A 26,026-nucleotide genomic window follows, 5' to 3' on the forward strand; every position below is an offset into this window, starting at 1 on the left:
GGACTGGCGATCTATTTCACATATTTTTTTTCTATAGAAAGACACCGAAAAGTCCTTTTTAAAAAAAATTTCCCCCCTCGGGAGGCAGAGGTGATCGGTTGTTCTTAAAAAAAAAATTTTTTTTAACAGCCCCTCCTGTGCGTGTCCGTTGGGTGAGGGAGGGCGTACAGCGCCCTCATCCGCAGCCAGGGAAGGGTCCCTCGGTTTCAGGCCCCATCACCCCGGGGCCCCCCCCGCACAGTTTCCTAAAGTGTTCCTGCCTGGGAGTCCTACGCACCTGGAGGGCGCTCGGTGTCCGCTCCCAGAGGGCGCTGCAGACTGGAGCCCAGAGCCGACGACCAACTACCGCCCCTCCCGCCACTCTCCCGGGCAGAGCCTCCAAACCCTGGGCCAGGGAGGCAAGGACTGATCCCAGCCCCCACCACAGGGGAACTGGGGAGCCGCGGAGCTGAAAGGCGGGGGAGCCACGGCCCGCGGGGTACCAGGGCTCCGCAGGTAGGCGAGGCTCCGGCCCCGAGTCGCGGGCCGGGGGCGGGGCTGGGGTGCAGTGGTTGGGGCGTTCCTAGTGGTGGGCGGGGGGGGACGGGCGAGGGGGCCGGGGGGGGGGGGCCCTCGGGGGCGGGGTCCTAGGGGTGGGGACGAAGGCTGGCCCCGAGACCTGGAGAGCTGGGGGTGGGGGGCTAGTTTTTGCAACGGCTAAGGGCCTGCGGGTTTATTATAAGGCGGAGCTCGGCGGGAGAGGTGCAGGCGGGAGCAGAGTTGAGCCGAGAGGAATCCAGCCGTAAGGGCAGCGGAGAGCAGCCGGCGGATCCGTAGACCTCGCCTAGGACGGCCGCGCGCTGGGCATTGCTCAAGGGAGCTGCGCGCAGCGCAACCGGCGGCGCCGACCCGGAGCCCCGCGCAGTCCGCGCAGCGCGGCGCAGCCCTGACCCGCGCAGCTCGCCGCTCTCCTCCAGCCGCCAGTTCGGGCAGCATGAGGCGCGCGGCGCTCTGGCTGTGGCTCTGCGCGATGGCGCTGCGCCTGCAGCCGGCCCTCCCGGTGAGTGCGGCCCGGGGCCGGGCTGCTAGGCGGCGGGAAGCCGGGGCTGGCAGACCCGCCGATGCCGGCTGTTGCACACGTGGAGGGGGAGGGGAAGCGAGGACTTCCCTTCTTCCCGCGCTAGCCCGGCGGGCCCCGGGACCCGGAGTCTCAAAATCAGGACTCCTCCAATTGCCTCTTGCCATCGGGGGGCGCCGTGAGGGTTTCGCCTCTCCGGGCGGGGGCCTGGGGAGCCCTGCGGAGCGGAACCTGCGTGGGAGCTCCGCACTTATATAGGAACGACTCCACGGGCGAAGGCGCCTGGGGTCGCCGGCTGTCTACCGGGCCCCCCCGCCGGTGACCCGGGAGGATGCGGTGATCGCGGCAACTGCACCCCGCCCGCGGACCCTAATTCAAACCAGACCCGCCGAGCCCCGGCTCCTGGCCCCTCGGCGGAGGCAAGTTTGGGCGCCGCGAACTCGGTGCAGGAGCAAGCGGGCGTGTTCGCTCCGGAGCCCCAGTCAAGGTTGCGCGGCTAACGAAGGCGGGCGGGCGGAGGTAGGGTCCTCGGCTATCCGTTGGCCGCCGGAGAGAAGCCGGGCCGAGCTGGTAGCGGTAGATTCCGGGAAGTTGGCCCCGGCATTCTAGAGACCCGCCCGAACCCAACTTCTGGGCTGCTGAAGTTGTGCTGCCCGCAGAGGGGCGCGAGCCGGAGCTGGGCACCGCTAGGGCGCCCGGGCGGCTTCCACGCTAGTGGACCCTGGAATGGCTCTTCCCCTCCCCCGACCTGGCTTTGTGCTGGAGCCGCGCGGAGGGAAGGCGGGTCCCTTGGCCCGCCCAGCGGAGCTGGAGGAAAAGGGGGACAAATGTGGAGCCCGGAGCTGGAGGGGAGGCCTTTGGGTAGGACTCCAGCATCCACCTTTGGCGAGGGGTGGGTCCCCTCTCTGAGAGGAACCTAGCCGACAAAGAGCATCCTGAGGGTCCCCAGAAAGTGGTCTCCCGCCCCAGCCGCCGTCCGCTGGCCCGCCTTCCCCAAAGGGGGCGCTTTGTTCTCGGCCCCTGTAACCCTTTCCTGGGAACCGCCCCGCAGCGCCGGTCCGAAAGTGGGCTGGGACCTGGGTTGCCGCCAGGTGTCAGCGCTGGCCGCGGGGTGCTCGCGTCCACCCCCAACCCCACACCCGTTGCTGGAGTCCTGGGGTCCTAAGGGGGATGGAGAGGGGAGGTGCGGACCGAGGGGGTTTTGCCGTTCCGGAAGTGGCGGCCTCTGGCCACCACATCTGGACAGCTCGACTTCCCTAGCTCTGGCAAAAGGAGGCGCGTGGGAGGGGAAGGAGCGGCCACCGGGGCGCAGGTACCCCGATCCTCTCCTTATAATGCATTATCTGGACAAGTCTCTGGGCAACGCCAAAACCCTCCATAAGCGTGTCCTTCCATAATAATGGTAGCTCCCCGCTCTTGAGAGCCTTGGTGTATTTTTCTCAGGGTCTGGCTCAGGTGAGGTGTATTTTCAGGTGGATCTGAGAAGTGCCTTCTTGCTTTGCTTGGAAACATTTTGGAGTCGAGGAACAGGTCCCTAATGCCTCTTGGATCGCTGATGAGTTGTAGCGTGTGCCTGTGGGTTGCCCTCTCTGGGGGAGCCGTGGGGACAGATAAGATTTCTGAGTGGAGTGTCCAGAGCACTCCTGGCTCTTAGGCCCAAGAAGTTGGCATCTGGCTTCTCCTTCACTCGTGAAGTGCCGTGGCTTCTTAGGGATTCAGACTGTACCTTGAACCCACAACTAAAACTCTGGAGAAGAGGGTGGAGGTATTTGGCTCACCTCCCTGGCCCACCTGGCCTTGCCTGGCTGCTCCACACTCTCTCCAGGCTGAAGACGGGCCTCGGCAGGACTCCACCTATTTCCAGCCAGAGTCAGGAGTGGCAGCAGCGGTTTCTTTGCTAGCCTAGGTGAAGCTGGCATTCATACTTCTGACCAGGGATCCCAGAGCACCCTTTAACACTGGGAGGCAGATGGGATTAGAGATCCTCTGAGGACCACTTTCCCAGAGTTTCCCTGTGTCCTGGGAAGGAGCAGACAGCTGCTTTTTTTTCTTTCTCTTTTTCTCTGCTAGAAACTGAACCATTGTGGAAAGGCAGAGCAGAGCCAGAGGCAGTTGAGTTTGGAGCAGGGAAAGATGGGTGGGAGGGAGGGAGACTCATTAGAGCTGTGGTGGTGGGAGGGCTTCCTGGAGGGGGTGGTTGAGCTGAGCCTGAAAGCACTAATCTTTGGGGTCAGACTCTGGCTCAGAATTTAGGGTTTGGTTTCCCCCCACCTATTTACAAAGTTTGGTCTGTTTTTTCTTTCCCAGTCCTGTTCTCTCCCTTTTATAGTGGCTGTCCGTATTTGGTTCAGAGTGGGGGCATGAAGTAGAGCCCTCTTCTGCCCTCTTCCTGAAATAAATATGGCAGTGGGATTTGCCAGGATAGGAGAAGGTGTCCACCAGTTGCAGAGGTCTGGCCTCTCCCAGGGTTCACTTTGGTCCCAGGGGGAAGCAAGTCAGAACCCCCTGGGGACCAGGGAGGTGGGGTGTGACCCTGGGCGCCTGACTTTGGACAAGAGAAGGCTGCTGGGGTAGGAGGTTGCTCAAAACCACTCCCAAGAGACGAGAACAGGTTTGTCTAAAAAGGTTTCTGTGTGTGGTTTTGCCTGTGTGAGATCCCCGTGGTCTTTTGTTTCTGCCATGCAAGAAAAATTGCTTGTTCTGGAAAGTTATTTGCTGTTCCCTCTCTTTCTCTCTTCCTTTTCTTGAAAGGCATAAAATCCCTTTTTGCCTTAATTATGGGGGCTAGTAGAGACATTTCCCTTCGGCGTGGAGGAGTGGGTGGGGGCGGGGGGAGGCAGAGGGAGGCGCTGACTGCTTCTGCCTGGGCTCCAAGCCTCCTAGAGGTGATGTCACTCCTGGCTTCAACTCCACAGGGAGGGTGGGGCTGGTTTAATTCTCTACCTGTGGCTCATGGTGGGTTCCAGTAAAATCTCATTAACCCAGATCAGTGGGGAGAGGGATGAGAAGGGAGAGGAGCCTGGAAAGAATTAATGAAAAGCTTGAATTTTGGAGGAATCTTTTTTTATTGCAGCAGAATCTTGAATTCTGAAATCCCGTGGGAATGAGGTATCCTTGGTATCCAGGTTTTCTCAGTAAGCTGAGAATCCGCATTACCCTCAAAAATATTCTTACTTTGGGCAGGACTCTCTGAAATATTTACTTCTCTTCCTTTATTAACAAAACAGTACTAAGCATAGTTTGATCTCTGGATGCCAGGGGCCTCAAAGCTGTCACCATGTTAGGTTACAGCATTCATCTCCTGGGTTTATTGAGCTCTGAAGAGCACTTTGCCCCTGGGCCTGGTGCCCTCATGTTGGTACCCTTGGAATTCTGGTTTGCTCTTTATCCTCTCCCATCCCTGTCTGATAGCAGCCAAAAATGCCATTTGTGGACCTAACGTGTAGCCGGCAGCTTTTCAGTTCAGTTCTAATTGGCACTTTTCTCTAGCAGTACTAAGGAATTTGTTGGATTTGTTAGAATTATTTCTAAGACAAGAGTTCTCAGTGCTGAGTGAGGGTCTTACCTGTAACACTCATGATCTGTGACACATGGATTTTGTGCCTTCAGAGGCCCAGCTGGGACTTCTGTGTTGTTCAGATACTACCTAGAATAACCAAGAGGCTGTCAAGGGAGGTTCTTGTGGGACTCAGATGTCAATGACCTCTGAAACAAGCACCTGCCGATGACCCCATGTTCTCGGTTCTTCCATTTGGCTGAAGTTGTAAGTGACTTGCCAGTCACAGGTAGCCTGGACCTGGTGAGACTAGCTCACTCTAAATCCTGGTTGGCAAGGGTCCTCATTCTTAGCTTGGGTCCTGTCTCCCTTGTCTCACCATGTTTTATTTGGGTGACATTGCATGCATACTGTTTGACAGGCCAGAAACAACTTTGGGTAAGGTAGAGCTTTGGGATTGGGTCTCTGCTTTGCCACTAATTTACCATGTAATCTCAGATGAGTCACTTCATTGCTGAGTCTTGATGTCCCATGTAAAGCTTATTCTGTCATTTGTGTATTCATTTCATAATGAAGGTGTGAAAGTGTTTGGTAATGAAAATGCCAGAAGAAAGTTGGCTTTTGATAGAATTAGGGTCATTTTTTTTTTTTTTTTTTTTTGCCTAAAGCCATATAGGATCTTAGTTCCCCTACCAGGGATTGAACCTGTGCTCATCGCAGAAGTGTAGAGTCCCAACCACTGGACCACCAGAGAAGTCTCTAGCGTCATCTTTGAGTGCCTACTATTGAGTGCTATATGCTTTGCCTGCATCCTAATTTCATATTTAACCCAAACCTTTTCCATGTATGTCACTCTCCCCATTTTGTGGATGAGGCCTGCAGAGGTGAGCCCCTACAAGGGGCCAGTGTGGAAGAACCAGGATCTGTACGTACGCCTGTGCACATGTGTATGGCGTGAAGAAATGGAAGGACTGGCAAGTCTCCCCCGTGAACCTAGCGTAGGAGGCTGGCTGAAACCTACCAAGCTTTCCCTTGTGCTTGCCCCCAGGGTAGCAGCCAGCCTGCGCTGACTTTCATTGTGGGCACTGGAGAGATGTTTGTGGGATTAGTAGATCCTTTATAAGCCTAGAAAGTGGGCACCGTGGCTCCCGTGGGGTGACCAGAACCGAGGACTCCTGCCTCCTGTGCTAGGCTCACCTCCTGGCCTTTTCAGTGCGGCTGTGAAAACAGCCGCATGAGGAGTTGGTCATTAAATGATTTCTAGTCCCAGAATCCTGGGATTTTTACAAAACAAATGATTTCCTGATTTCCTCCTTCTTTTCAACAACGACTTTTGGAGGCTTGGGTTGAAAGCCACTCCTTGAGGGCCTGCGTAAATGTGTCTGGAGAGAAGGAATGGGATTGACGGAGTCTGGAAAGAGGGCTTTTGGCGCCAGGATCCTGTACCCTGGAACAGTTTCAGCGCCGTGTCATTTCCCTCTCAGCTGTTCCAGCAGAGGTTAGGCTTTTGATAGGAGGGTAAGTTCTGGAACCTCTCTGAGCTGCCATGAGTCCCTGGCAGCACCAAGGGGCGGCAAGCATGTAGGCATCCCCCTGCACAAGGAGCCACGACCCTGTGCTCGGGGTCACTTTAGCAACTATGCAACTTCCAGCTCCAGGTAGACATGAGAGCCCCCTCCACTGTCCCCCAGAGGGGCTTTGTGAGATCTTACCACCTCTTCCTGTCCTCAGGATGCTGACCTTGGGTGGGGTGTCAGCACTGGAAAGTCCCCTCCATGCCCAAGTCCAAGACAGGGACACCTGGTCAGCTCCCCAGGACTTGGTGCCCAGAGGGAGCACCTGGGGTAGGGTGGTCTAAGCTTTCTCTGAAGAGTCCTTTTGTCTGTCATACCGTGCTGGTTTGGGGAGCCAAGACGGGTCTACCGGGGTCGTTGGGTCAGGAGAGAGAAGCCTTGAGGGTCTCTCTCCTGTATCTGTGGCTCTGTGGTTCTGCCTAATTATATGGAGAGGCTGCTCCCTCCTTGGCCTTCAGCCCTGGGAAAAACTCCTCTTCCCAGTGACTCACCTGAGGCTTGCAGCCCCACGAGAGACCATGTGTGTGTGTGTGTGTGTGTGTGTGCATGCTCACGCAGGTGTGGAGTGGTCCGTCCTGACTTGATTTCCCCATTGAGCTTGCCTGTAGGTTAGTCTGCAGTCTGAGATTTGGGGAAACCTGTTCACCACCTGTCTGCAACTTCCTCCTCAAAAATCAGGAAACCGTTTTTTTCCTTCCCTTTCAACAGTCTTTTCCCTTTTAACTGCAGCTTTAGAAGTCTGTGGAAGTTATTCCTACAGACAAGGGTGGCCAGGACACCAGGTCCCTCCTGGTCTCAGTTTAACCCTCTCCGGTATGACCGGGCAGGTCACTGCCCCTCTGCACCTCAGTTCCCCCAGGCACTCAAGGGCCCTCCGCTTCCCTGCCTCAGCTCTGACAGCCATGTCCTTGGCCTGGGAAGGGTGAAGGTAGCACTGGGGGGGCAACCTAGCAAGGGCTCAAGCCCACTTTATTTCTCCAGGGACTTGAGGGAGCACGAGCTGACTGAGGGGTCATCTGTGGGTCGGAAATCGGGGCAGGCTGCTTGGAGGAGGTGGACTTAGGGCTCAGTGTGGGAACTGGAGGTGGACGGAGGCCCCTGAGCAAGGGCAGGCTGGGGGTGGGGGCTGGGTGGTGTTCCCTGCACACACCCAGGCCCCTGGCTACCTGCCCCCCAGTCCGCTCATTGGCAGGAGCGGAAGCTGTGTTGGGCAGGTTGGGGCAGTGGGGAAGGCGGGAGTGCTTATCGCTCCACTCATCAGCTGAGTCACTGTGCCAGGCCCACGAGTCCTCCCTGGAGACTCATCCAACAAGTCTTGTCCGCGAGCCCACTGTGCGCGAGGCCGGCTAGGGCTCGGGGGCCTGGCTTCCCGCCCTGACCCTCTGCACCGCTGAGCGACACTGCACAGGGCTCTCTTGGCCTCAGTGAGCCCACATGTGAAATGGGAGGGGGCTCAGAGGGTGGGTGGGCGGAGGCTCGGCCATGCACTGGGGTGTTGGCGACATCTGGTGACTGTGTCGCGGGCCTGGTGGGCGTCTGGGTGGGGCCTGCTCCTGCTGCCTCAGGAGAATTCTGCCTTGAGCGTGGGGGTTGTGAAGCCTCCCTGGCTTGACCAGACCTGAAGCCCGGAGCCTGGGTGCCTGCTGTGTGCACAACCTTGAGCGAGTAGAGAAAGGTCCACACCTGGTCCAGGGGCGCGTGTTGAGAGAGGGGAGCCAATACTGAGACCAGACTGGACGGTCAGTCGGTCTGTGCAGACAGACCAGAGGGACAGTGACAGCCAAAGGCCATTCACCCTGAGAAAGGGGTTTATCCCGGAGCCCCTCCAATCAGGAGCGCAGGCTGTGAGGCGGGACGCTTTCTGCATTAGGGCGGGGGTCCGCAGTGAAGGCAGCAGGACTTGGGGAGGCTGCTGGTCCTGCTTTGGGTGACTCTTGGGCTCCATTCGTCTCCAGAGGTGTTCAGAGACCTGCCGCACCATGGGGCGTTGGAGCCACAGTCATGCCTGGCTACCTGGCACTTCCTGAGGCCATGCTGGCCCTCGTTGGATGCCATCTGCCCCACCTTCTCACAGCAGGCTTAGGAGATGGGGTTCTGGGGCCTGGTCCAGGGTGGGTGGGAGGTGGGGGGTTGGAGGGAACTTCTGAAGGGCCCAGGTGGTTTGGCCACCCCAACTCCTAGTATGTGCTGGGCCCCAGGAGGCCTCAGGAGGACGTGAGGCCTTCTCCTGCGGTTTCCACACCACCTCTGATGCCCTGGCCGCGTCTGACCTGGTTGGGGACTTGACTGGGAGTCCCGTGGCAGGGGCACAGATTTTGCGTTGGCTTTAATTTCCAGCAGCTTCTCAGCACCCCTGCTGCCTACGGCATGAGCTGGGACTCAGAGTCCCGTCTCCAGGGAGTGTCTGGATGGACAGTGGTCAGGTTTGGGCTCGCAGGGTGTGTCGGGAGCCTCTGAGACTGTGGTGGAGGCTGACGTCGCTCCAGCTTCTTCCAGAGAAAAGCACTGAGGGACGCTGCTGTCTGTGGTGGGCGCCCTCCTCCCAGGAGAGGGTGGGTAGGGCCTGGGCAACCTGACCTCCTGGCTGACTGGGGCTCACTGCGCTGAATGGGCCCATAGTGGCTGAGCAGAGACCCCCAGATTTTGCCCCTGCCTCCTCTCCCGCCTACCTGCTCTCCAGGCCCTGGGTCTGAGGGGTAAGGGTAGGTGCAGAGTGTCCCTGGAGCAGCAGGCCTGGTTGTTGTGAAATTCTGGGAAGGCTCAGGCCTGGAAGCCGGCCCTGAGGTCTTCATGGTGAGCCTGAAGCAGTAACTGAGGCCCCCCTGGGTTCTGTGAATTGTGTGAGAAATGAGGAACCCCCAACTTCACCCCTCTCCTTTGCACAACTCCCCCCGCCCCCGACTCCCAGGGAACAGGATCATCCTTCCAGAGCCTTGTCTAGGGGCTGGGTATCTGGTGGATGCCCTGGGCCAGCTCTCCTCGCAGTGCAGTGGCAGCAGCTGAGCCTGAATATCTGAGTCTGCCTACCTTTGAGGTAGGTCTGGGGCCCCATCTGGGGTCCTGAAGCCTTCGAGCTGGGAAGGCAAGGTGGGACCCAGAACTGGCTGGCTGGTCCACCTCGGTTATTCTCTCCCAGGTGTCGGAGCAGAGAGAGGTGTTGTGTGGAGGCCAGAAGAGCACAGGCCGCAGTGTGGCCAGCCCTGACCGTCACCAGGCTCATCGCCTCCTCCCCGTAGCATCTTGTTCATGATTCTTCACCTGCCGCAAAGCCTCAGTTTCCTCCTGCGTAAAACCGGGATTGTTCAAGTCCTGCTTTGGAGGGCTTCAGGAAAGATCCTGTGAAATACTGTATATGGCGGGATTGGAGCGTCTTCCTCACCTGGCCTCCGAGGAGCAAGTCTGGGAGAGCTTTGGGACTGACACTGCTTAGGGAGTCCCCTGGAGAGAGCTCCCACGGCTCTGACCTGGGGGAGGGGTGCAGTCTGAGCTGGCCCGGGTGTGGGATCGGCACTCAGCGTGAATGGCCGGCTGGTCTTACCCCAGTGCTGACGAAGCAGGGCCTGCAAACATGGCTTTTGCCCCTTCTCAGAAATATGAGCCTTGCTTGGCAGGCCAGACTTTGCTCACTTCTGCCTGAGCCTCTGCCAGGGGCCGGCTCCTGCCCTGGGAAGGTGTGGGCTGGGTTGGCAGGCAGTGGCAGGAGATCTGGTAAACCTGGACCCCAGGGCACCAGGGTGGAGTCTCAGGCCAGTTGAGCAGGGCTCTGTGGCTATGGGGCACCATAGCCTGTGGGCAGAACTATGGACTGTGGGGTGCTTTGGACTGGGAGCAGGGCTGGGCTGCAGGGTGGACGGGGAAGGCCCCACGCCAGGGTCTTTCCTTCTGCACTTTCTGCTGTGCTGCTTCCAGTGGAAATGACGGCTGTTTTCTTCCTGAGGGTCAGAGAGCTCTTGATCTTGCCGGTGACAGGGTGGTTAACTACGTGTCTGCTGGAGCAAGACTGTGTGTGTTTGTCGGTCAGTTGTGTCCTGACTCTTTGCGACAGCAAAGAGCCCACCAGACTCCTCTGGCCATGGGGATTTCCCATGGACTGTAGCCCACCAGGCTCCTCTGTCCACGGGAATTTCCCAGGCAAGAATACTGGAGTAGGTTGCATTTCCTTCTCCAAGGGAATCTTCCTGACCCAGGGATTAAACCTGGGTCTCCTGCCTTGCAGGCAGATTCTTCACTGTCTGAGCCACCAGGGAAGCCCTAAGCAAGACTGCCTGGCCCCAGACCCTCTTTCTAAGCCCTTCAGTGGCTGTATGCCTTGGGACAGATGACTTGACCCCTTTGCCTTAGTTTTCTCATCTGTAAGATGGGTATGGACTAGAATCTAAGGTCATCCTGAGGTATAAGTATATTCATTCAGGTAAAGTGCTTAGACTAGTACCTGGCACATAGTACTCAAGACATATTAGCTGTGATTACTGTTCCCCCTGCCAACTCCCCACCTCTGCCCCAAGGCCTAAGTCAGATCTTTCTATTTTTCAAGTGACCCCAAAAGCCCAGGTCGGATCCTTGGGTTCTTCCTTCTGCCCTATTAATGTTATGAGCCCTGAGCAGATATTATGACTTCCTGGGGTTTCTCCGAGTTCCTAGACTGGGGCTACAGTCCACTGTCCTCCTTTAAAACTTTTAATTTATTAAAAAAAAAATTTTTTTAATTTTTTGCCTGTGCTTCCTAGCATGTGGAATCTTAGTTCCCCCAACCAGGGATCAAACCTGGGCCCTCTGCTTCAGAAGCGTGGAGTCTTAACCACTGGACCACGAGGGAAGTCCCACAGTCCTCTTTTTAACCAACTTAGCACTTACCTTGTGCAGAGGCTGCCAGGGCCTGGGATTTCAGCGCCAGGCATTTGAAGTTGTGCGCACCTTCCAGCCATCAAGAGCCTCTGGAGAGGGCAGGCTGACAGTGATGGGGCTCCAGCTGCTTTGCTGTCGGTTAGGGGAGGGTTCTACCAGTAGTCTGGGGAAAGGGCCCAACCTATTGGCACCTGGCTTTCACTGAAAATTCTTCTTTCCATCATTCAGGCCGGAAAGTACTGGCTCCACTCTGCCATAGGACATCCTTCAAGGACACTCTGACCTTCCTGTGTCTCTGGGCTTCAAGTAGCCTTAGTGCCTACTTGGTCTGCCTCCTACTTGATCCCGGAGGCAGGTTCCCAGACTGGCCCATTCTCCTTCTGGACGTGGGAGGAGAAGCCATGTACGCCTGTGACTTAAGCAGGAGCCAAGGGAATTTCATCGTCCTTTCTTGGGTGTGGGGTTGGCTGGCAACAGCGTTCTGACACAGGTTAAAAAATGTGCTCTTGGCACCTTTCAGCCTCCTTGCTGCAATCCCTTCACATCTTCCAAACTGCCTGCCCACCCCCAGTGCCCTAGCGCCAGACTGCCCTTCCCCCAGAGCTGATTTCTGCTCTCCTGTGAGTCACTAGCACCCTTCAGCCCTCCTAGAGGCATTTGCATCTTAAATGGGATGGTCTACAACTGCACACTGGGGAGATCTGGGGGATAGAGTGCTCCCCCCAACCCCCCCACCCCACCTCATCCCCACAGCTGGAGCCCTGTCGGGCTGCAGGTGTGTCAAAAGCTGCAAGTTTCTGCCTCCTTGAAACCTGAGGACACTTTATTTAGCTGGAGCAGGGGGAGGATGGCTCTCGAAGCCCATATGCCAGAGGTGTTAGGTCCCCAGGCCAGGCTCAGTTTGGGGATTAATCAGCCAGAGACCAGTTTGACGAGGCTTCATGGGGGGGTGGGGGGAGGGGCGCTGGGCAGACCTGGGGATCCTGCGAGCTTTCTGCCCTTAGCTGTCTCACTGAGACAGCCTGGGCCGAGGAGGGAGGAGGCTGTGGGAGTCTGGACTGCTCCCTCTGAACCTGTGGGTTGACAGTTGCCATCCCCAGAGTCACTTTGGTTTGGGACATCTCCAGCCTCCTCTCTAGGCCGTCACCCTCTGGGGCAGTGGAGAGGGGTGACCCCGGATCGCTCTGATCAAGCGCCCCTCGCTACTGAGTCCCTCTTGGGTGTTGGCTGCCCCTCCAGGGTGGGCCTTGGCTCCCTATCCACAGACCTGGGTCTCGAAGCCCTCTTGCTGCCTTTCGGCCAAGCCCCTGCTCTGCAGAGGGGCTGCCTGAGGCAAGATGTCTCTTCAAGGGCACCCAGTGGGTTGGGAGAAGAGCCCAGCTTTTCCAGCTCCGGGTCTGTTCCCTTTCCTCTGCCCACCCCCTTGTCTGGATCCCGGGGCAGCAGCAGGCATAGATGCAGGCTGGGCCAGGCTGGCCTTGCTCAACGCCCGAGTGGAATCTTACCCTGCCTAGTCCAGGTTCTGGCAGGTGGAGGAAAGCCGAGGAACTGGTCTCCCAGCTCCATGGCCCCACACCCAGCCGTCAGCGGGGCCTGTTCTAAGACGAGTCTCAGCACGCGGCAGCAAGACAGGCGCCAGCCCTCTGGAAGGGTGGCTACGGGGGTTGCTGGTGACAGCTCTGACCTGGCTTGGGCATCGGGGCTGGCTCTGGCTGCCAGGAAACACCCCCTCCCTCAAGACATCCCTGGCCCCAGGTACTCCAAGGGAGGAGGGCTCTCTGACTGACCTTAGGTCCCCCTTCTGAAAGCCCTGACACGCAGTGCCCTGCAGGACATGGCACTGCAGAGGGGATCTTGAAGCCAAATACGGGTGGTACCCTGCACCCTGGGCCCTGCCCTGGAATCCCCCAGAGGACTGAGGTCTGTCTCCTAGTGGCACGGTGGGAACGGCTGTGCTGCGGTTGTTGGGGGGGGTGGTGAGGGGTGCGTGGCCAGGAAGTCCCCTGTAAGGCACTCCTCCTCGGGGCTCTGTTGGTGCCCTGACAGAAGCGCGATCTCAAGGTGAGAGCAGCAGGAGCTCCCTCTTCCCGCCTGTCTGTTCCGGGCACCCCTCCTGTCTTGGGCCGTACCCATCACCCCTCTGCAGGTCCCAGCTTGACTTGGTTCCTGGTGAGTTGATAAATCGCTGTGCCTGTCAGGCTGGAAATGCTGATGCTGTCCCGAGGCACCGATGGGGCCCCTGGCTCCTGGAACTGGAGAGGGTTGGGGGAAGGTTTCAGGGTCTTGAGGCCAAAGCTGGGAGATGTGAATCCCTTCGATGCCTAAGCACACGTCCCCTGCAGCACAGCTCCCAAGTTAGGGAAGAAGCCTTCAGAGAGGAAGTGATTTATCCACCACCGTGTCATCCCGGGCAGGGGGAGCCCTAGGCTGCAGGCCTGCCCCTCTAACCCACCCCCGCATGGCTGGCTGTGGCCAGCTTATCACCCCCCACCCCCACTCTGGCCTCACTCATGATGAATTGGGGCTGCAGATCCCAGCCTAGCCTGTCAGAACCCTAAGAAGGTTTAGGGTTTTTCAAGCTCTGAACCCCTTCTGCTATCCGGATGGGAATGAGGTCCAGAGAGGCGGCAGAGGCCCAGGTCACTCAGCAAAGGAATCTCAGCCTGGGGTGTCTCCCTGATCAGGGCTCTTTCCCTTCTGACATCCTTCGCTGTGGTCGTTTCTCTGGGAGCCTTGATTCAAGATGCTCTGGGTTTGGCCTGCGTGGTCTGTGCATAGGCTGTGTGAGCCTGGGCTAACAGAAGGGGTGCAAATGATCCCTCTGATGAGGGAAAGCAGAGTCACAAACTGCACTGCTGGTTTCAGCCTGCATCTGGCCAGCTGACCGGATGAGAGCTGCCTGGAGAGGCAGGCAGGCAGGACCGAGCCCCAGCCCAGCTTCAGGACAGAAGAGCCTGGCTTGTCTTTGCTTCCTGCTTCTTGCACTCCTGGGATTGAAGGGATCCTCTCAACTCTGTGGTGAAGCTTCTTCTGCAGACCAAGCAGGTGCCATGGTGTACTGACTACAGAGAATGGGTGTATCAGAGGTGTAGGGAGAATGTTCTAGAGCTTTCTCAGATCACTTTGCCCCTAGGGCGTGTTTTGGGGGCTAGTTGGTACCTCTTCTTTGAACCCTGGCCCTGAGTGGGGGGTCTTATCTCCTCCAGCCCACTCCCAGTGAGACCTTTTCCTGTCCAGACTATTGCTTTCCACGTGCAGTCTGCAGACCGCTTACAGCAGCTGGAGCTTGCAACATGCAGAGTCCTAGGCCTTTGCCCCCAACCCCTGAATCCGCCTTAGGGATGGAGCTCAGAAGACTTCCTCTCCAGCAGTCTCCTGGTAGTTCTTAGGGACCTTAAAGAAGAGAGCCCCCAGCCTGAATGCAGGTGATGGTGTGAATGTCCCCTCTGGCCACTTTGGCATCCTACTACACAGGTCAGGGGTGACAGCTGGGATTCTATAACTTAGACAGTTCGGCCCCCGAGAATTGTGTGGGGTTGGAAAAATCAGCTTTTTTCCCCCACTTAGATCCATAGATCTGACCAATAAACTGGTAAAAAAGACTTTTAAAAAACCCATGAAACTCATTTAAGCCTCTTGAGAACGCCTGCTGTTGTGTGGGATTTTGATGGGATGGAACGAGGAGTGTTTATCCCAGCGTGATTGTAGGGCCACCTCATGAGAAAAGTACATTTTCTCATGAAATGTACGTTCATTCTCATGAAATGTAAGAAAAGTACGTTTCTTACCCTCTCTTTCCCCATCAACCTGGGCTTATGGAACCAGTTGGGCCCCCCACCCCTGTCCTCAGCCCCGGCGCTGGCACCGAGGCTGGCTGCTTGGGGAAGTCCGTGACCTGGGCCCTGTGACAAGGGGCATTACTTGGACCTTGTGGACTCAGGGACTGGGCTCCCACCACAGCGGCCAAAGCTCTGTCACCACACAGAGCATTCCAACCAACAGACACCTAACCCCACCTTTCCCACTTGGCTGCACAGTCTGCCATACCAGTGAAGGCGCAGTGTTGCTGAAGTTGTGACTTAGAGCTAAGTGCTGACCTCTCTGGGGTCTGGCTGTGGGCTTCACCATCCTCCCCTAGTGCCCTCAGCACGATGACCCTCTGTGCCCCAGCCTGGGCGACTCCCCCTTCCAGAAGCTTCCTGGAGTGGGGGCTGTAACCTGGGAGCTCACCAGGGTCAAGATCATACTGTTTCTTACCCTCTCTTCTCCCCCAAACCCCTGGATGGTGGTCCCCTGAGTTTTGAAGTTGAAACCCTCTTTACTGTCAAAATTTGTGACCTTGCATGATATTGTACTTTTCTCATGTGACCTCAGCTTTTAAAGGATTTGTGTTTATCCATCACTCAAATCAAGTAGTGGGTGACGTGTTAGTGAGTCAGGGTGTGGGTTGGAAACCATAATCTTTGGCCCTGGTGGCTATGGGTTGATGGGGTGGCAAGGGTCAGGGGCCAGAATGGGCAACCTCTCTGGTCAGCCTGGAGGTAGAAGCCCCTCACCTGAACATCTGAGATGCCCATTTGGTATTCTGATGTATGATTGTCCCAAGGAACTTTTATGCACATACCCAAGGTGTCTTGGAGGAATGCTGTCACACAGCCCCGGGCCCTCCTATGGCCAGTTGCGGGTGAGAGATGGCAGGAGTGGGCTTGAGGGAACCAGTGCCTCCTATAGGGGAAGCACGGAGTCCCAACCACTGGACCAGAAGGGAATTCCCCTTGAGGCTGCCTTCTCGAAGCTTCTCTGCCAGCCCTTTGCCTACAGACTCCTGACATGCTCTTGGGAATGGCAGGCAGCCTGGTAATGAAGACCCTCAACCTCTGATGAACCTGACCCTTGCTTGGCCATGCCGTCCCCTCTGCACCTCTGAAGCTGGACCAGCACCTGGGTCTCAGCTGCTGGGCAGGGGTTGGGAACCCTTACTCGGTGAGGAATACGTGCACATCCCAGGACTCCTGGGGCCTGTGGAACATTGTAGAAACTTGGGCAAGTGAAGTGAAAGTCGCTCAGTCATGTCCAACTCTTGGAGACCCCATGGACTGTAGCTGGCCAGGCCCCTCTGTCCATGGAATGCTCCAGGCAAGAATACTGGAGTGGGTTGCCATTCCTTTCTCCAAGGGATCTTCCCAACCCAGGGATCGAACCCAGAGGTCTCCCGCGTTGCAGGCAGATTCTTTACCATCTGAGCCACCAGGGAAGAGACTTAGGCATATTTCCCTTAAAACAGCCGCGCTATCGGGGAATATGGTCCTTTGGGGCAGGGCAGAGGGAGAGAGATGGCAGACGAGGGGTGTAAGCACTGCCTGTGAGTGTGCAGACACTTCACTGCCTGGTGGCCATGGGCAAGACCCCACCTTAGTTCAGTTCAGTTCAGTCGCTCAGTCGACCGACTCTTTGCGACCCTATGAATCGCAGCATGCCAGGCCTCCCTGTCCATCACCAACTCCCAGAGTTCACTCAGACCCATGTCCATCGAGTCAGTGATGCCATCCAGCCATCTCATCCTCTGTCGTCCCCTTATCTCAGGAGAGGCTAAATCTCAGCGCTGCCTGCCTCAGATCAAAGGCTAACAGGAAGAAAGGGATGGAAAATATTTCCAGTGTCAAGAGACCAGCTTCTCCTTTCACACTCTCTGTCCTGCTCGCCCAGACTCCTAACCCCATGTCCTCCCTTGGGGGGCGGCGGGGTCGGGGGGCCTCCTCTCACAGCCTCGGTGTGGCCTGAAGACCAGTATGGCCGAGACAAGGTGGGCTGGCTATTCCTCTCGGGCTTCCTGTGCCCTAGCCTCTGTGTATCTATCTGCTCCAGATGCCCAGCCACACCTGGCTTTGGCCTCTCAGGCCCTGGGCTTTCCAGGGTCTGTGCTGGTGGTGGGAAGGACCAGATTCAGCAGACTAAGTTTGCCTTTGAGCAGACTTAAGTATGTGACCGTCCAGACCTACTCATAGGGCTTTTGATTTGTTGTATGAAAAACTGGTTTTCTGGGCCTTACAGAGGCTAAAGGCTTCCTTAGAGGTCTGGCTGGCTCTCTTTTGTCTTCCCACGCTGCTTGAGGTGGGTTCCATACTGGGCTGACCTGCCCCTGGCATACTTAGGTTTTGGCCAAGTGGTCTCAGGGCAGTGTCAAGAGGCCATGCCCAGGAGAGCCCTATTTTGGGCCCTGGAGGCAGCTGACCACAGGCTCATAGCATGGCCTGGCTGCTGAGTGAAACCGGAAGTCTCCCAACCTCCAGCGTCAGCCGGCACCTGGTAAGGCAAGATCAACCTCAGCAGTTTCTGCAGTTTTCCTCCCCAGGGAGCTGCAGCTGTCACGAGGAGGCTCACGCTGGAGATCTGGGAGGTCACTGAGGCCCATCCCCTCAGTGGAGACCCAGCCCCAAAAGGGGAGAGGCTGCCCTGAGGCCTGGGAGCCGGTTTCAGGGGAGAAAGTGTTTGCTTAAGAGCTTGTTGTGTAAACAAGATCGCAGTGGGATAAGCCCAGCCAAGATGAAGAAACAAATTGTTTTTAGGGACTGGGCCAATCCAAAGTCTTATCTCGTCCTGAGAGAAACCCTTCTCTTGGGAAACTGCTAACCTGTCGGGCCTCTGTGTAGGTGAGAGGCTGGGCCTCCTTGGCTTTGCCTTTGTCTCAAGTGGCGCCTCCAGGGTGGACGGGCTCTCAGTGTTCTCTGCGGGCTTCAGAGGCCCTGTCCGTGAAACAGGGCCTGGCCCCGGGGATGCTGCCTTCTGCTTCATGTCATGTGGTCCAGGCTGGTGTGGCTGCAGCCCTGACCCCCAGCTCCAGCTCCAGCTCCAGCTTTCTCTCCAAGGGTGGGAAATAGAGCGTCACCACCTAGGGTCTCCTCCAGATCTTCGAGGGTGTTGGGTGAAGTGAAGGTGGGGGGTCTCAGTGAGTGAGTGTGCGTGGGTGGGGTCCCCTGAATGCTTGTTTTTAGGCAGCTGACCACAGGCTCATCGCATGGCCTGGCTCAACTTTCCTGTCAGGAGCATCTGCTGGGGGCCGGGGGCAGCAGTAGGTCCGGATGGGGATACCCACTCTGCGCCTGCCTTAGGGGCAGGGTTCTTTGTTACTGAAGAAGGGTAGCCTTCCAGGAGCCCAGGGCAGCTAAGCAGGGCAGGTGTTTGAAGCACCCCAGGGGACAATACAGACAGGATGTGGCTCAGGGTGCAGGTGGAATCTATGCAGTGTGAATGGGCCATGGCAGCTCAGACAGAGTGACCAAAATCTTTTTCTTGAGGGGCTGTGGAGAGGGAAGGAAGTTCAGTGTGGGTTTTGTACTTTCAAAGGAAGCTCAGTGGTATTTCTAGCCTCATCGTTTCTACACGTGTCTGAACCTTCCCTCGGACCTGGGTCCCTGGATGGAGCCTCCACCTGGTCTAGCTCTGCCTCAGGAGGCCAAAGGTCTTGTCTGTCCCTTCCTGCTCTGCCCTACTCAAGAGGGCGGCCCCTGGCCCATGGCTAGGATCTGGCGAGGCCTCTTGGGCTGAGGAGGCCAGTTCCCTGGAGCCCAGCCTTGGGCGGGGCCTGCCCTCTGACAAGTCTGCACAGAGCTGCCTATGTACTGGCTCCCTTCTGCCCCCTCTTCTCCTAAAACCCTACCCACCTTCAGCCCTCCTCTTCCTGGACAGGCCCCAGGATCCTCTTTCCCATGCTGAGTGGCTCTTGCTACCCTAGTTGGAGCAGAGAGCAAGTTAGAGACACTGTTGGTGGGATGCTTGGGTGGTGGGTTTACCACTGTGAACCAGGCTCTGTTAGGTTCTTTTTTGTGCATAACCTTATTGAACTTTTGCAACAATCCGGTCATGTAGAGAGGCTTCCCCAGTGGCTCAGTGGTAAAGAATCCACATGCAATGCAGGAACCACAGGAGATGTGTGTTTGACCCCTGGGTTGGGAAGATCCTCTGGAGAAGGGCATGGTAACCCACTCCAGTATTCTTGTCTGGAGAATCCCATGCACAGAGGAACCTGGTGGACTACAGTCCATAAAGTCACAAAGCGTTGGACACAAGTGAAGCGACTTAGCATGCACATGTGGGATTTTGATATTACTACTGTTCCCATTTTGCAAATGGGAAGACTAAGGCTGTAAGAGGTTTACTGTGTCCTCAGGGCCATTCAGCTAGTAAGGGGCAGAGGTCAGGGGGGTTTGCAAAAGCCCATGTGCTCTGAACTACACTGTCCCACTTCTTCATTTATTCTTTGTTCTGGCCACTCATATATTGGGACTGCCACACGGGGTCATTTGGGTCAAAGCCTTGTTGCTGCACAGGATACTTAAGGCTACTCTTCCTGCCACCCGGCTGCTGGGTCCTCCTTTCCTCCCCTGTTCTCCTGGAGCCAGTGTTAGGGGTGGGCGTGGTCCCCTCATGACTGGGTTTCTGCCCCGGCCAGTTCAACGTCCCCACTACCTGGTCTTGCTGGACCGGCCCCTTGCCTCAGGGCCTGGGTCTGAGTGTTCACTTTGGCACCTGCAGCCTGCTGGGCTCGGCCCCAGGCAGGCAGCTTCCCTGGGGCGTCTGTTTGCACACAGGACCCAACCCAGGCCCACGGCCCATTTGCCTCCTTAGCCCAGGGCCCCTTCTAGATCAGCCTCGTCTGTCCTCAGCTTGATGGATGCTCTGTCTTTCCTTCCCCAAGAGGGAGGGACCCAGTTTCTCCTGTGAATGAGAAAATGGGCTGTGTGTGACCAAGCATCGTGGCCAGGCCTAGGGGCTGTCCTGGGTGGGCAGGCCTGTCTTGGCACAGACAACTCACTCCATGCCCATCCTTGCTGCCCCCACCCCCTGCCCCCGTGGGGCCCTCGGGGTCTGCATGTTGATTCTCAGCATGCCTGGGGATGGCCTCCCTGGAGCCAGGTGGTTGTTGTGTTGTTTCCAGGGGCCCCTTGAAAGCCCCACTCTTGAAACCTGAAGCCCCCTGGCCAGTGGCCCCCAGGACCTGATCCTCAGGGTAGGGTGGGCTGTGGTCCCACAGAGGCCACCACCTGAGTTTCCAGTAATGGTGTCGTCTGTCTGCTCCTCTGAGTTCTGGGGCTCCCTCGGTAGACCGAGCTTCTTGGGACAAGGGCCTTAGCCCCAGTACCTACCCAGGGCTGTGTCATCATAGCATTAGGGGGTGTGGGGGGGAACCAGAGGACTGTCCTCTAGAGCTGAGGGCTTCTTTCTGTGCTGTATGTGGGGTGTGTGTTTGGGTGCAGCACTCAGCTGCCTAGGATGGGGACCTTGGAATAGCAGGCCCCAGTGAAGACTCCACTCTTATCCTTCCCTGATCTTTTTCCAGCACAGTGTGCCCGTAAACATGCCCCCCGAAGATCAGGACGGCTCTGGGGATGACAATGACAACTTCTCTGGCTCGGGTGCAGGTGAGTGGACATGAGGGGCCCCCTTCAGGATGTCAGCAGGCCGTGGGCTGAGGGTGGTGGTCAGGCTGGGCCTGAAGGGTTATGCCAGGAATAAGAACTGGGTCCATGCTGCAAGGAGAAAACACGTGTGGGTTGGGGAGGGCAGGGTGTAGATTCCCAGGGGGGTTGCCTGCCGCAGACAGACTTGGGCTCATGTTCTCCTTTTTAACTCACTGGGAAACCTTTGAAAGGATTTTTTTTTTTTAACTTCTCCAAGCCTCTATTTTCTCATCTGTACAATGGGAATAACATCTTGACTTTATAAGGCTGTTGGGAGCCATGAGACTACACAGATCTTGGTGGGAGTACAGATCGTCCACAAATGTTCCTTTATCTTCCCTCTTTTCCCATTTCCCCGAGGGAGTGAAATCCTTGAACTGGAGGTAGTCAGAGGGGCCTCCCAGAGGAGGTGCTCTTGAACTAGACCTCAGAAGGGGGGCTACAGTCATCCTTGGGGTAAGTGGCCTAGGCAAGGGGGCCTTGGAGTTGGGAGGTAAGACACAGGCCTCTGTTCTTGGGAACCTGGACCTTTCTGGAGGGAGAGTAAGTGGAGCAGGGAGGGGCCAAGTGGTATGTGTGCTGGGGATAAGGTGTTCAGGGCCCTGAGGATGTCCCCCCGACCCCCCCACCCAGGGAGCAGGCTTCAGCTGTGGCAGGAAAACCCCTTCCAGATGCAGCAGAAAAGGGCAGCTTTCCTAGCCCTAGCGAGTCCATAGGATTGCACAGAGTCAGACACAACCAAAGCGACTTAGCACGCCCACACAGCTCTGCCCCACGGCTTCTCATGGGAAGAAAACTTTGCTGTGCTGGCCTGGGAGTCAGAGCCGGGGTCTGAGCTTGGCTGGTCTTGATGTTCAGGGGCCTTCCTGACCCCACAAGCTCTGCTTCTGGCCCTCCAGGTGCTTTGCCGGATATCACTTCATCACAGACGTCCTCCACCTGGAAGGACCTGGAGCCTGTGACGACCACAGCCACGGCTCCAGAGCCCACCAGCCCAGATGCCATCGCCACCTCCACCACCATCCTGCCAACCGGAGAGCAGCCTGAGGGGGGCGGGGCGGTGCTCCTGGCAGAGGTGGAGCCTGGCCTCACCGCCCAGGAGAAGGAGGCCACCCACCCACCCAGTGAGACCACGCTGCACCCGACCACTCACAGCGTGTCCACAGCCAGAGCCACCATGGCCCCGGGACCCGCCACCTCCCATCCCCACAGGGACGTGCAGCCCGACCACCATGAGACCTCAGCTCCCACAGGCCGGGGCCGTCCGGAGCCGCACACGCCCCACGTGGAGGATGGAGGTCCTCCTGCCACTGAGAAGGCAGCTGAGGAGGACCCCTCCACCCAGATCCCAGTGGGAGAGGGCTCTGGGGAGCAGGTGGGTGTCGGGCCTGCTGTCATCCTCTGCGTTTCCTGGGGCATTGGGTGGCCCTAGTGCCTTATAGGGCACAGTGCTCTGGGTGCAGGGTGCTGGCCTGGTCCCCTGGCACACCCGACCCCTTGTACTCTATGAGCATGTTGTAATCCCCACCGTGAAGACAAGATCCCAAGGTCCCATCCTCCGCCTGCCCACAGGGCTGAGCCTGCGGTGGGACAGACTAAGGAGACCAGAGCTAAAGGGCCCTTCAAGGCCCTTCAAGAGGGCTTCTGCACCATACGCTCCTGGGACAAGAGGGAAAGCTCTCCCAGGTCTTGCTTTTCATCTTAGCGCATCATGGCAGTGTTACACATTACGCTGAAATGAGCCTATTTAATTTTCGTATAAAGCATACTTTGCATCACTGGACGTGGTGCCTTGGCCACAGTCCAGTAGGGTCCAGTGTGAAGTGGCCAGAGGGACCTGACCTCGGGGTCCAGGAAAGTCTGGGTTCGGGTGTGTGTGTCTAGAGCTGGTGGCAGGGGTGACCAGGGAAGCTGGAAATGGACCTGGGTGCAGCTTCGGCTGTGGCCACCCACCTGGCCCTTTCCCTGCCCTCCTCTAGGACTTCACCTTCGACTTGTCCGGGGAGAATGCAGCCGGGGCCAACGCAGCCGGGGCTGCAGTGGAACCTGGCTCACGGAACGTAGCCCCGGGGGATCCTGAGGCTACGGGGGCTACGGGGGCCTCGCAGGGCCTCCTGGACCGGAAGGAAGTGCTGGGAGGTGAGTTTTCTCTCCAGTGGGTGGGGTGGTGGAGGTTGGGGGAGGGGAATGCTGTCTTTATCACTGGCAGGGCTGCCACTCAGCCCCCAGGAGCAGCTGAGCTGAGCCGGCCTCTGTCCTCCTCCCTGCCCGTCCAGGGGTCATTGCTGGAGGCCTCGTGGGGCTCATCTTTGCCGTGTGCCTGGTGGGTTTCATGCTGTACCGGATGAAGAAGAAGGATGAAGGCAGCTACTCCTTGGAGGAGCCAAAACAAGCCAACGGTGGGGCCTACCAGAAGCCCACTAAGCAGGAAGAGTTCTACGCCTGATGGGGGGGGACACCTCTTCCCTCCCCCTGCCACTTGCTAGACGCCCCCCACTCGCCTCTTCTGTGAAGAACTGCAGACCTGCATCCCTGCCACCATGCCACCTCCCTGGAGCGCCCAGCCCCGCTGGCATCTCCCCTTGCCCACGGAGTCCTGGGCCCACCGGGGAGGGGACCTCGCCTCTGCTTCTCTGACTTCTGCCTGGAGACTTGGGCACAAGGGCTTTCTCGCGAACGACTGACCTTTCCACCGCAGACGGCACCTGGCATCCCACCACGCTGACTCAGTTTCTCCAAGCTGAAGCAGGCCCAGCTCTGGAGAGAAGGGGACCTCACTGCTTTGGACAAAGATGCTGTGGCTGAGGGTGGGCACGTCTGTAGCACTTACTGGTAGACACCAGCAGGCCTGGGGGTGTGTTCCGCCGAGTAGCAGGGCCAGGAGGTCAGGGCTCCGTCAGAATTCACTTTGTTTCGTGGGGAGGTCTAACTTAGATGTCAACTTGTTTTTGCACATGTTTTTCCTCTAGTTTCTTTGTTCATAGCCCAGTAGGCTTTGTTACTTCTGAGCTAAGTTAAGTAAATCAATTTGGTTATTCCCTATCTTTCTTCCCTAATCTACAGTCAGGAGACAGCATCAGGGTTATTAAGAAGACTTTTTCTTTTTTTTTTTTTGACTAGGAGAACCAAATCCAGGAGCCAATGTCTAGGTTTAGGTTGTATGTTGTCTGAGTTTGTCACTCACGTGTGCAACAGGGTATGGAATGTCTGTTGGGTGGCCTCATTGGTGGGCTGGCCCATCTCGGCTCCCATGGGTGGTCACCTCTTGGAGCAGTCCTGCCTGTGTCCATGAACTTGGGGCCAGGACCACGGCCTGGGCGACTACGATATGGGGAGGCCCCTGTAAAATTGAATCCTGGTGTCTCAGGCTGGGGAGGATCAAGGAGAGACGACTCTAGGGTGGGAGAGATGGCCTTGGGCCCAGAGAATCTCCCATAGACCAAGCCCTTCCTCTGATGCCATCTCTTGGGGACACTTTCTCCTGTAAAGTGACAAGAGACGTCTTGGGTGCACCTGGTACTGAGCTGCCCCACGGATGGACCAGGCTCACTTTTGATTAGCTCCTGTGGTCTGACTGTGGGCCGGAATCAGGAATATTCCAAAGAGTAATAGTCTTTTGCTTTTGGCAAAACTCTACTTAATCCAATGGGTTTTTCCCTGTACAGTAGATTTTCCAAATGTAATAAACTTTAATATAAAGTAGTCATGTGAACTCCACTGCCTTCGCTTCTTTCTGTGCTGGTTGTGTGTTTGACCAGCCTTTTCTCTAAATGCCAACGATATTGGGAAACTTGGCGAAAAGCTCTGTGCTTCGTCTTTCCCATGGGGAGGGATTCGGAGGCCAGAGCACCTCTGGTTTGTTTGGTTTTTTTGTGTTGTTGTTTTTTCTGAGCTTCTTCTGGACCTTGGCAGATTCTGCCAAGGTTGTACAAGGCCTGATGTAAATTTCTGTGTTGCCAAGTTCGAAAGAACATCTCCTAAATGGTGACGAAGCTGTGTCGGCCCCAGTCCAGCTTGATTGGAGGCCATGGGCCCCACGGAGGCCTGGAGCCAAGGCCTGCCTCTCAGACACCTTGGATGTTCCTTTTCTCACACCTTTGCTGGGACCAGAGACAACACCCTCCCCCACCCCCGACTCCCCCTCGCCCCAGCCCCGGCTCCTGGGAACTCCTGTGCTTGCTTATTTAATTTGACAATGTTCCAGCTGCTCTGTTGTTTTCTCCAAGAGGGGACCGTCCGAGACTTGGAGAGACGCCCCTGCCCGACGAAGGGGACCCATGCCTTGTGTTCTGTACAGGGACTTTCTGCCTGGAGTGTATGACTGGACATGACTCGGGGATGGGGAAGGCGTTGTGACTGTGCTCATCTCTGTGGGCCCGTGGGATGGCACTCGGCTGGTGACTGGGCCCATTCATGTAACTGTAATAAACGGTACTTGTCATTCTGGCTGCGGTGGTGATTGAATCTCCTCTTGGCCTGGCAAGGTCCTTGCCTGTCCCCTTCTTGTGGGGAGCCTGGCTCTGTGCTGTGGAGGGGTGAGCACCGGCCCCCTTTGCTGTGAGGGAAGCCATGTCCACCTCTGCCCTCTTCCCCCCGAGCCCTGCAGCAGGCCGGGCCTTCCCTTCGCCTCCTCCCAGGCCTTTCTCTTTGCCTTCTTCTCTCCAGCCTCTCCTGGATCGTTCCGTTCTCCCAGGACACAAAGCTCCCTCCTGACTCAAAGTTCGCTGCCTGCTCTGTTTGCTCATTGTCACACAACTCTTGGAAGCTCACCAGCAAACGGTCTCAGTGCCAAAGGTCTAGAAGAGTTGGGGAAAAACTACAGGAGAGACCTGGGGAGTTGGAACTACGCAGCACACCGCAGGAGCTCTAGCATTGTAAAAGCATCGAGCCGCCCACCCACCTGTTACTCAGTGTCCCCCAGGTGCTGACGCCCACCCAGCCCCTCAGGTGCCCTTCCGCAGCAGGTCTCCCCGCCTGCACCTGACCTGCTCTCTGGCTCCAGGTGCCGACCCTGAACCCCAGAGCCCGGGTGTGTCCTGGGGACACAGGGAGTCGGGGAAGCCGTTGCTCCCGGGGCCCTGCACCTGCGGGCAGGGCAGGGACTGCAGACTCGGGGCGGCTTTGCAGAGAGAATTTCTACTCTGCTTGAAGGATTTAGAGGTGGAGACAAAGTCCTCATTCATTCAACAGACACCAAGGACACCAAGTGCCTATTTTCTGCCTGTCCCTAGGCTGGACGGTGAGGGCACAGGTACAGAACTGGCCACCTGGATGTTAGTACTTTTAACTGAGGGCCAGACACTGCTGGCCCTAGCAGCTGGGTGATTTCATCCACCAGGGTCAGCCCTTTAACCATCTTGGAGACGCACTTCTATGGATGACCCTCACTTTGCAGACAGAACCTGCTGTGTGGAGAGGAAGCTTCTGCCCACAACTGCCTGCTGGTGAGCAGTGAACTCAGGTTTAGTTGCTGGCGACCCAGCCCGAGCCCACAGTGGTAACCTGGGTGACAGTACGGTGGGGGAGGACGAATTCCACACCCCGCCCTCCATGTGGGACCAGCAGGGTTCCAAGACTCCAGCCTCCCGAGCCACCT

The 26,026-nt window shown here is 57.2% G+C and overlaps 1 protein-coding gene across 1 annotated transcript; it reads left to right on the forward strand.

Moving 5' to 3' along the window:
* The first annotated feature begins 649 nt into the window (after window positions 1-649).
* On the forward strand, window positions 650-24,876 carry SDC1 (syndecan 1). The gene is made up of 5 exons (XM_040224993.1): window positions 650-1,039; window positions 20,310-20,391; window positions 21,330-21,805; window positions 22,410-22,569; window positions 22,707-24,876. Exons 1-5 carry the CDS (start codon window positions 974-976, stop codon window positions 22,874-22,876), a joined length of 954 nt encoding a protein of 317 aa, XP_040080927.1. The 5' UTR covers window positions 650-973; the 3' UTR covers window positions 22,877-24,876.
* Window positions 24,877-26,026: the final 1,150 nt, after the last annotated feature.

The sequence above is a fragment of the Oryx dammah genome, unplaced genomic scaffold (assembly GCF_014754425.2).
Source record: "Oryx dammah isolate SB20612 unplaced genomic scaffold, SCBI_Odam_1.1 HiC_scaffold_25, whole genome shotgun sequence".
NCBI lineage: Eukaryota > Metazoa > Chordata > Mammalia > Artiodactyla > Bovidae > Oryx > Oryx dammah.

Excerpts from the sequence above, each read along its gene's own strand:
- SDC1 (XM_040224993.1), top strand. The coding sequence starts at position 974 with ATGAGGCGCGCGGCGCTCTGGCTGTGGCTCTGCGCGATGGCGCTGCGC. Across the intron at positions 21,806-22,409 it reads GAGAGGGCTCTGGGGAGCAG|GACTTCACCTTCGACTTGTC; the intron begins GTGGGTGTCGGG and ends GCCCTCCTCTAG. Across the intron at positions 22,570-22,706 it reads CCGGAAGGAAGTGCTGGGAG|GGGTCATTGCTGGAGGCCTC; the intron begins GTGAGTTTTCTC and ends CTGCCCGTCCAG.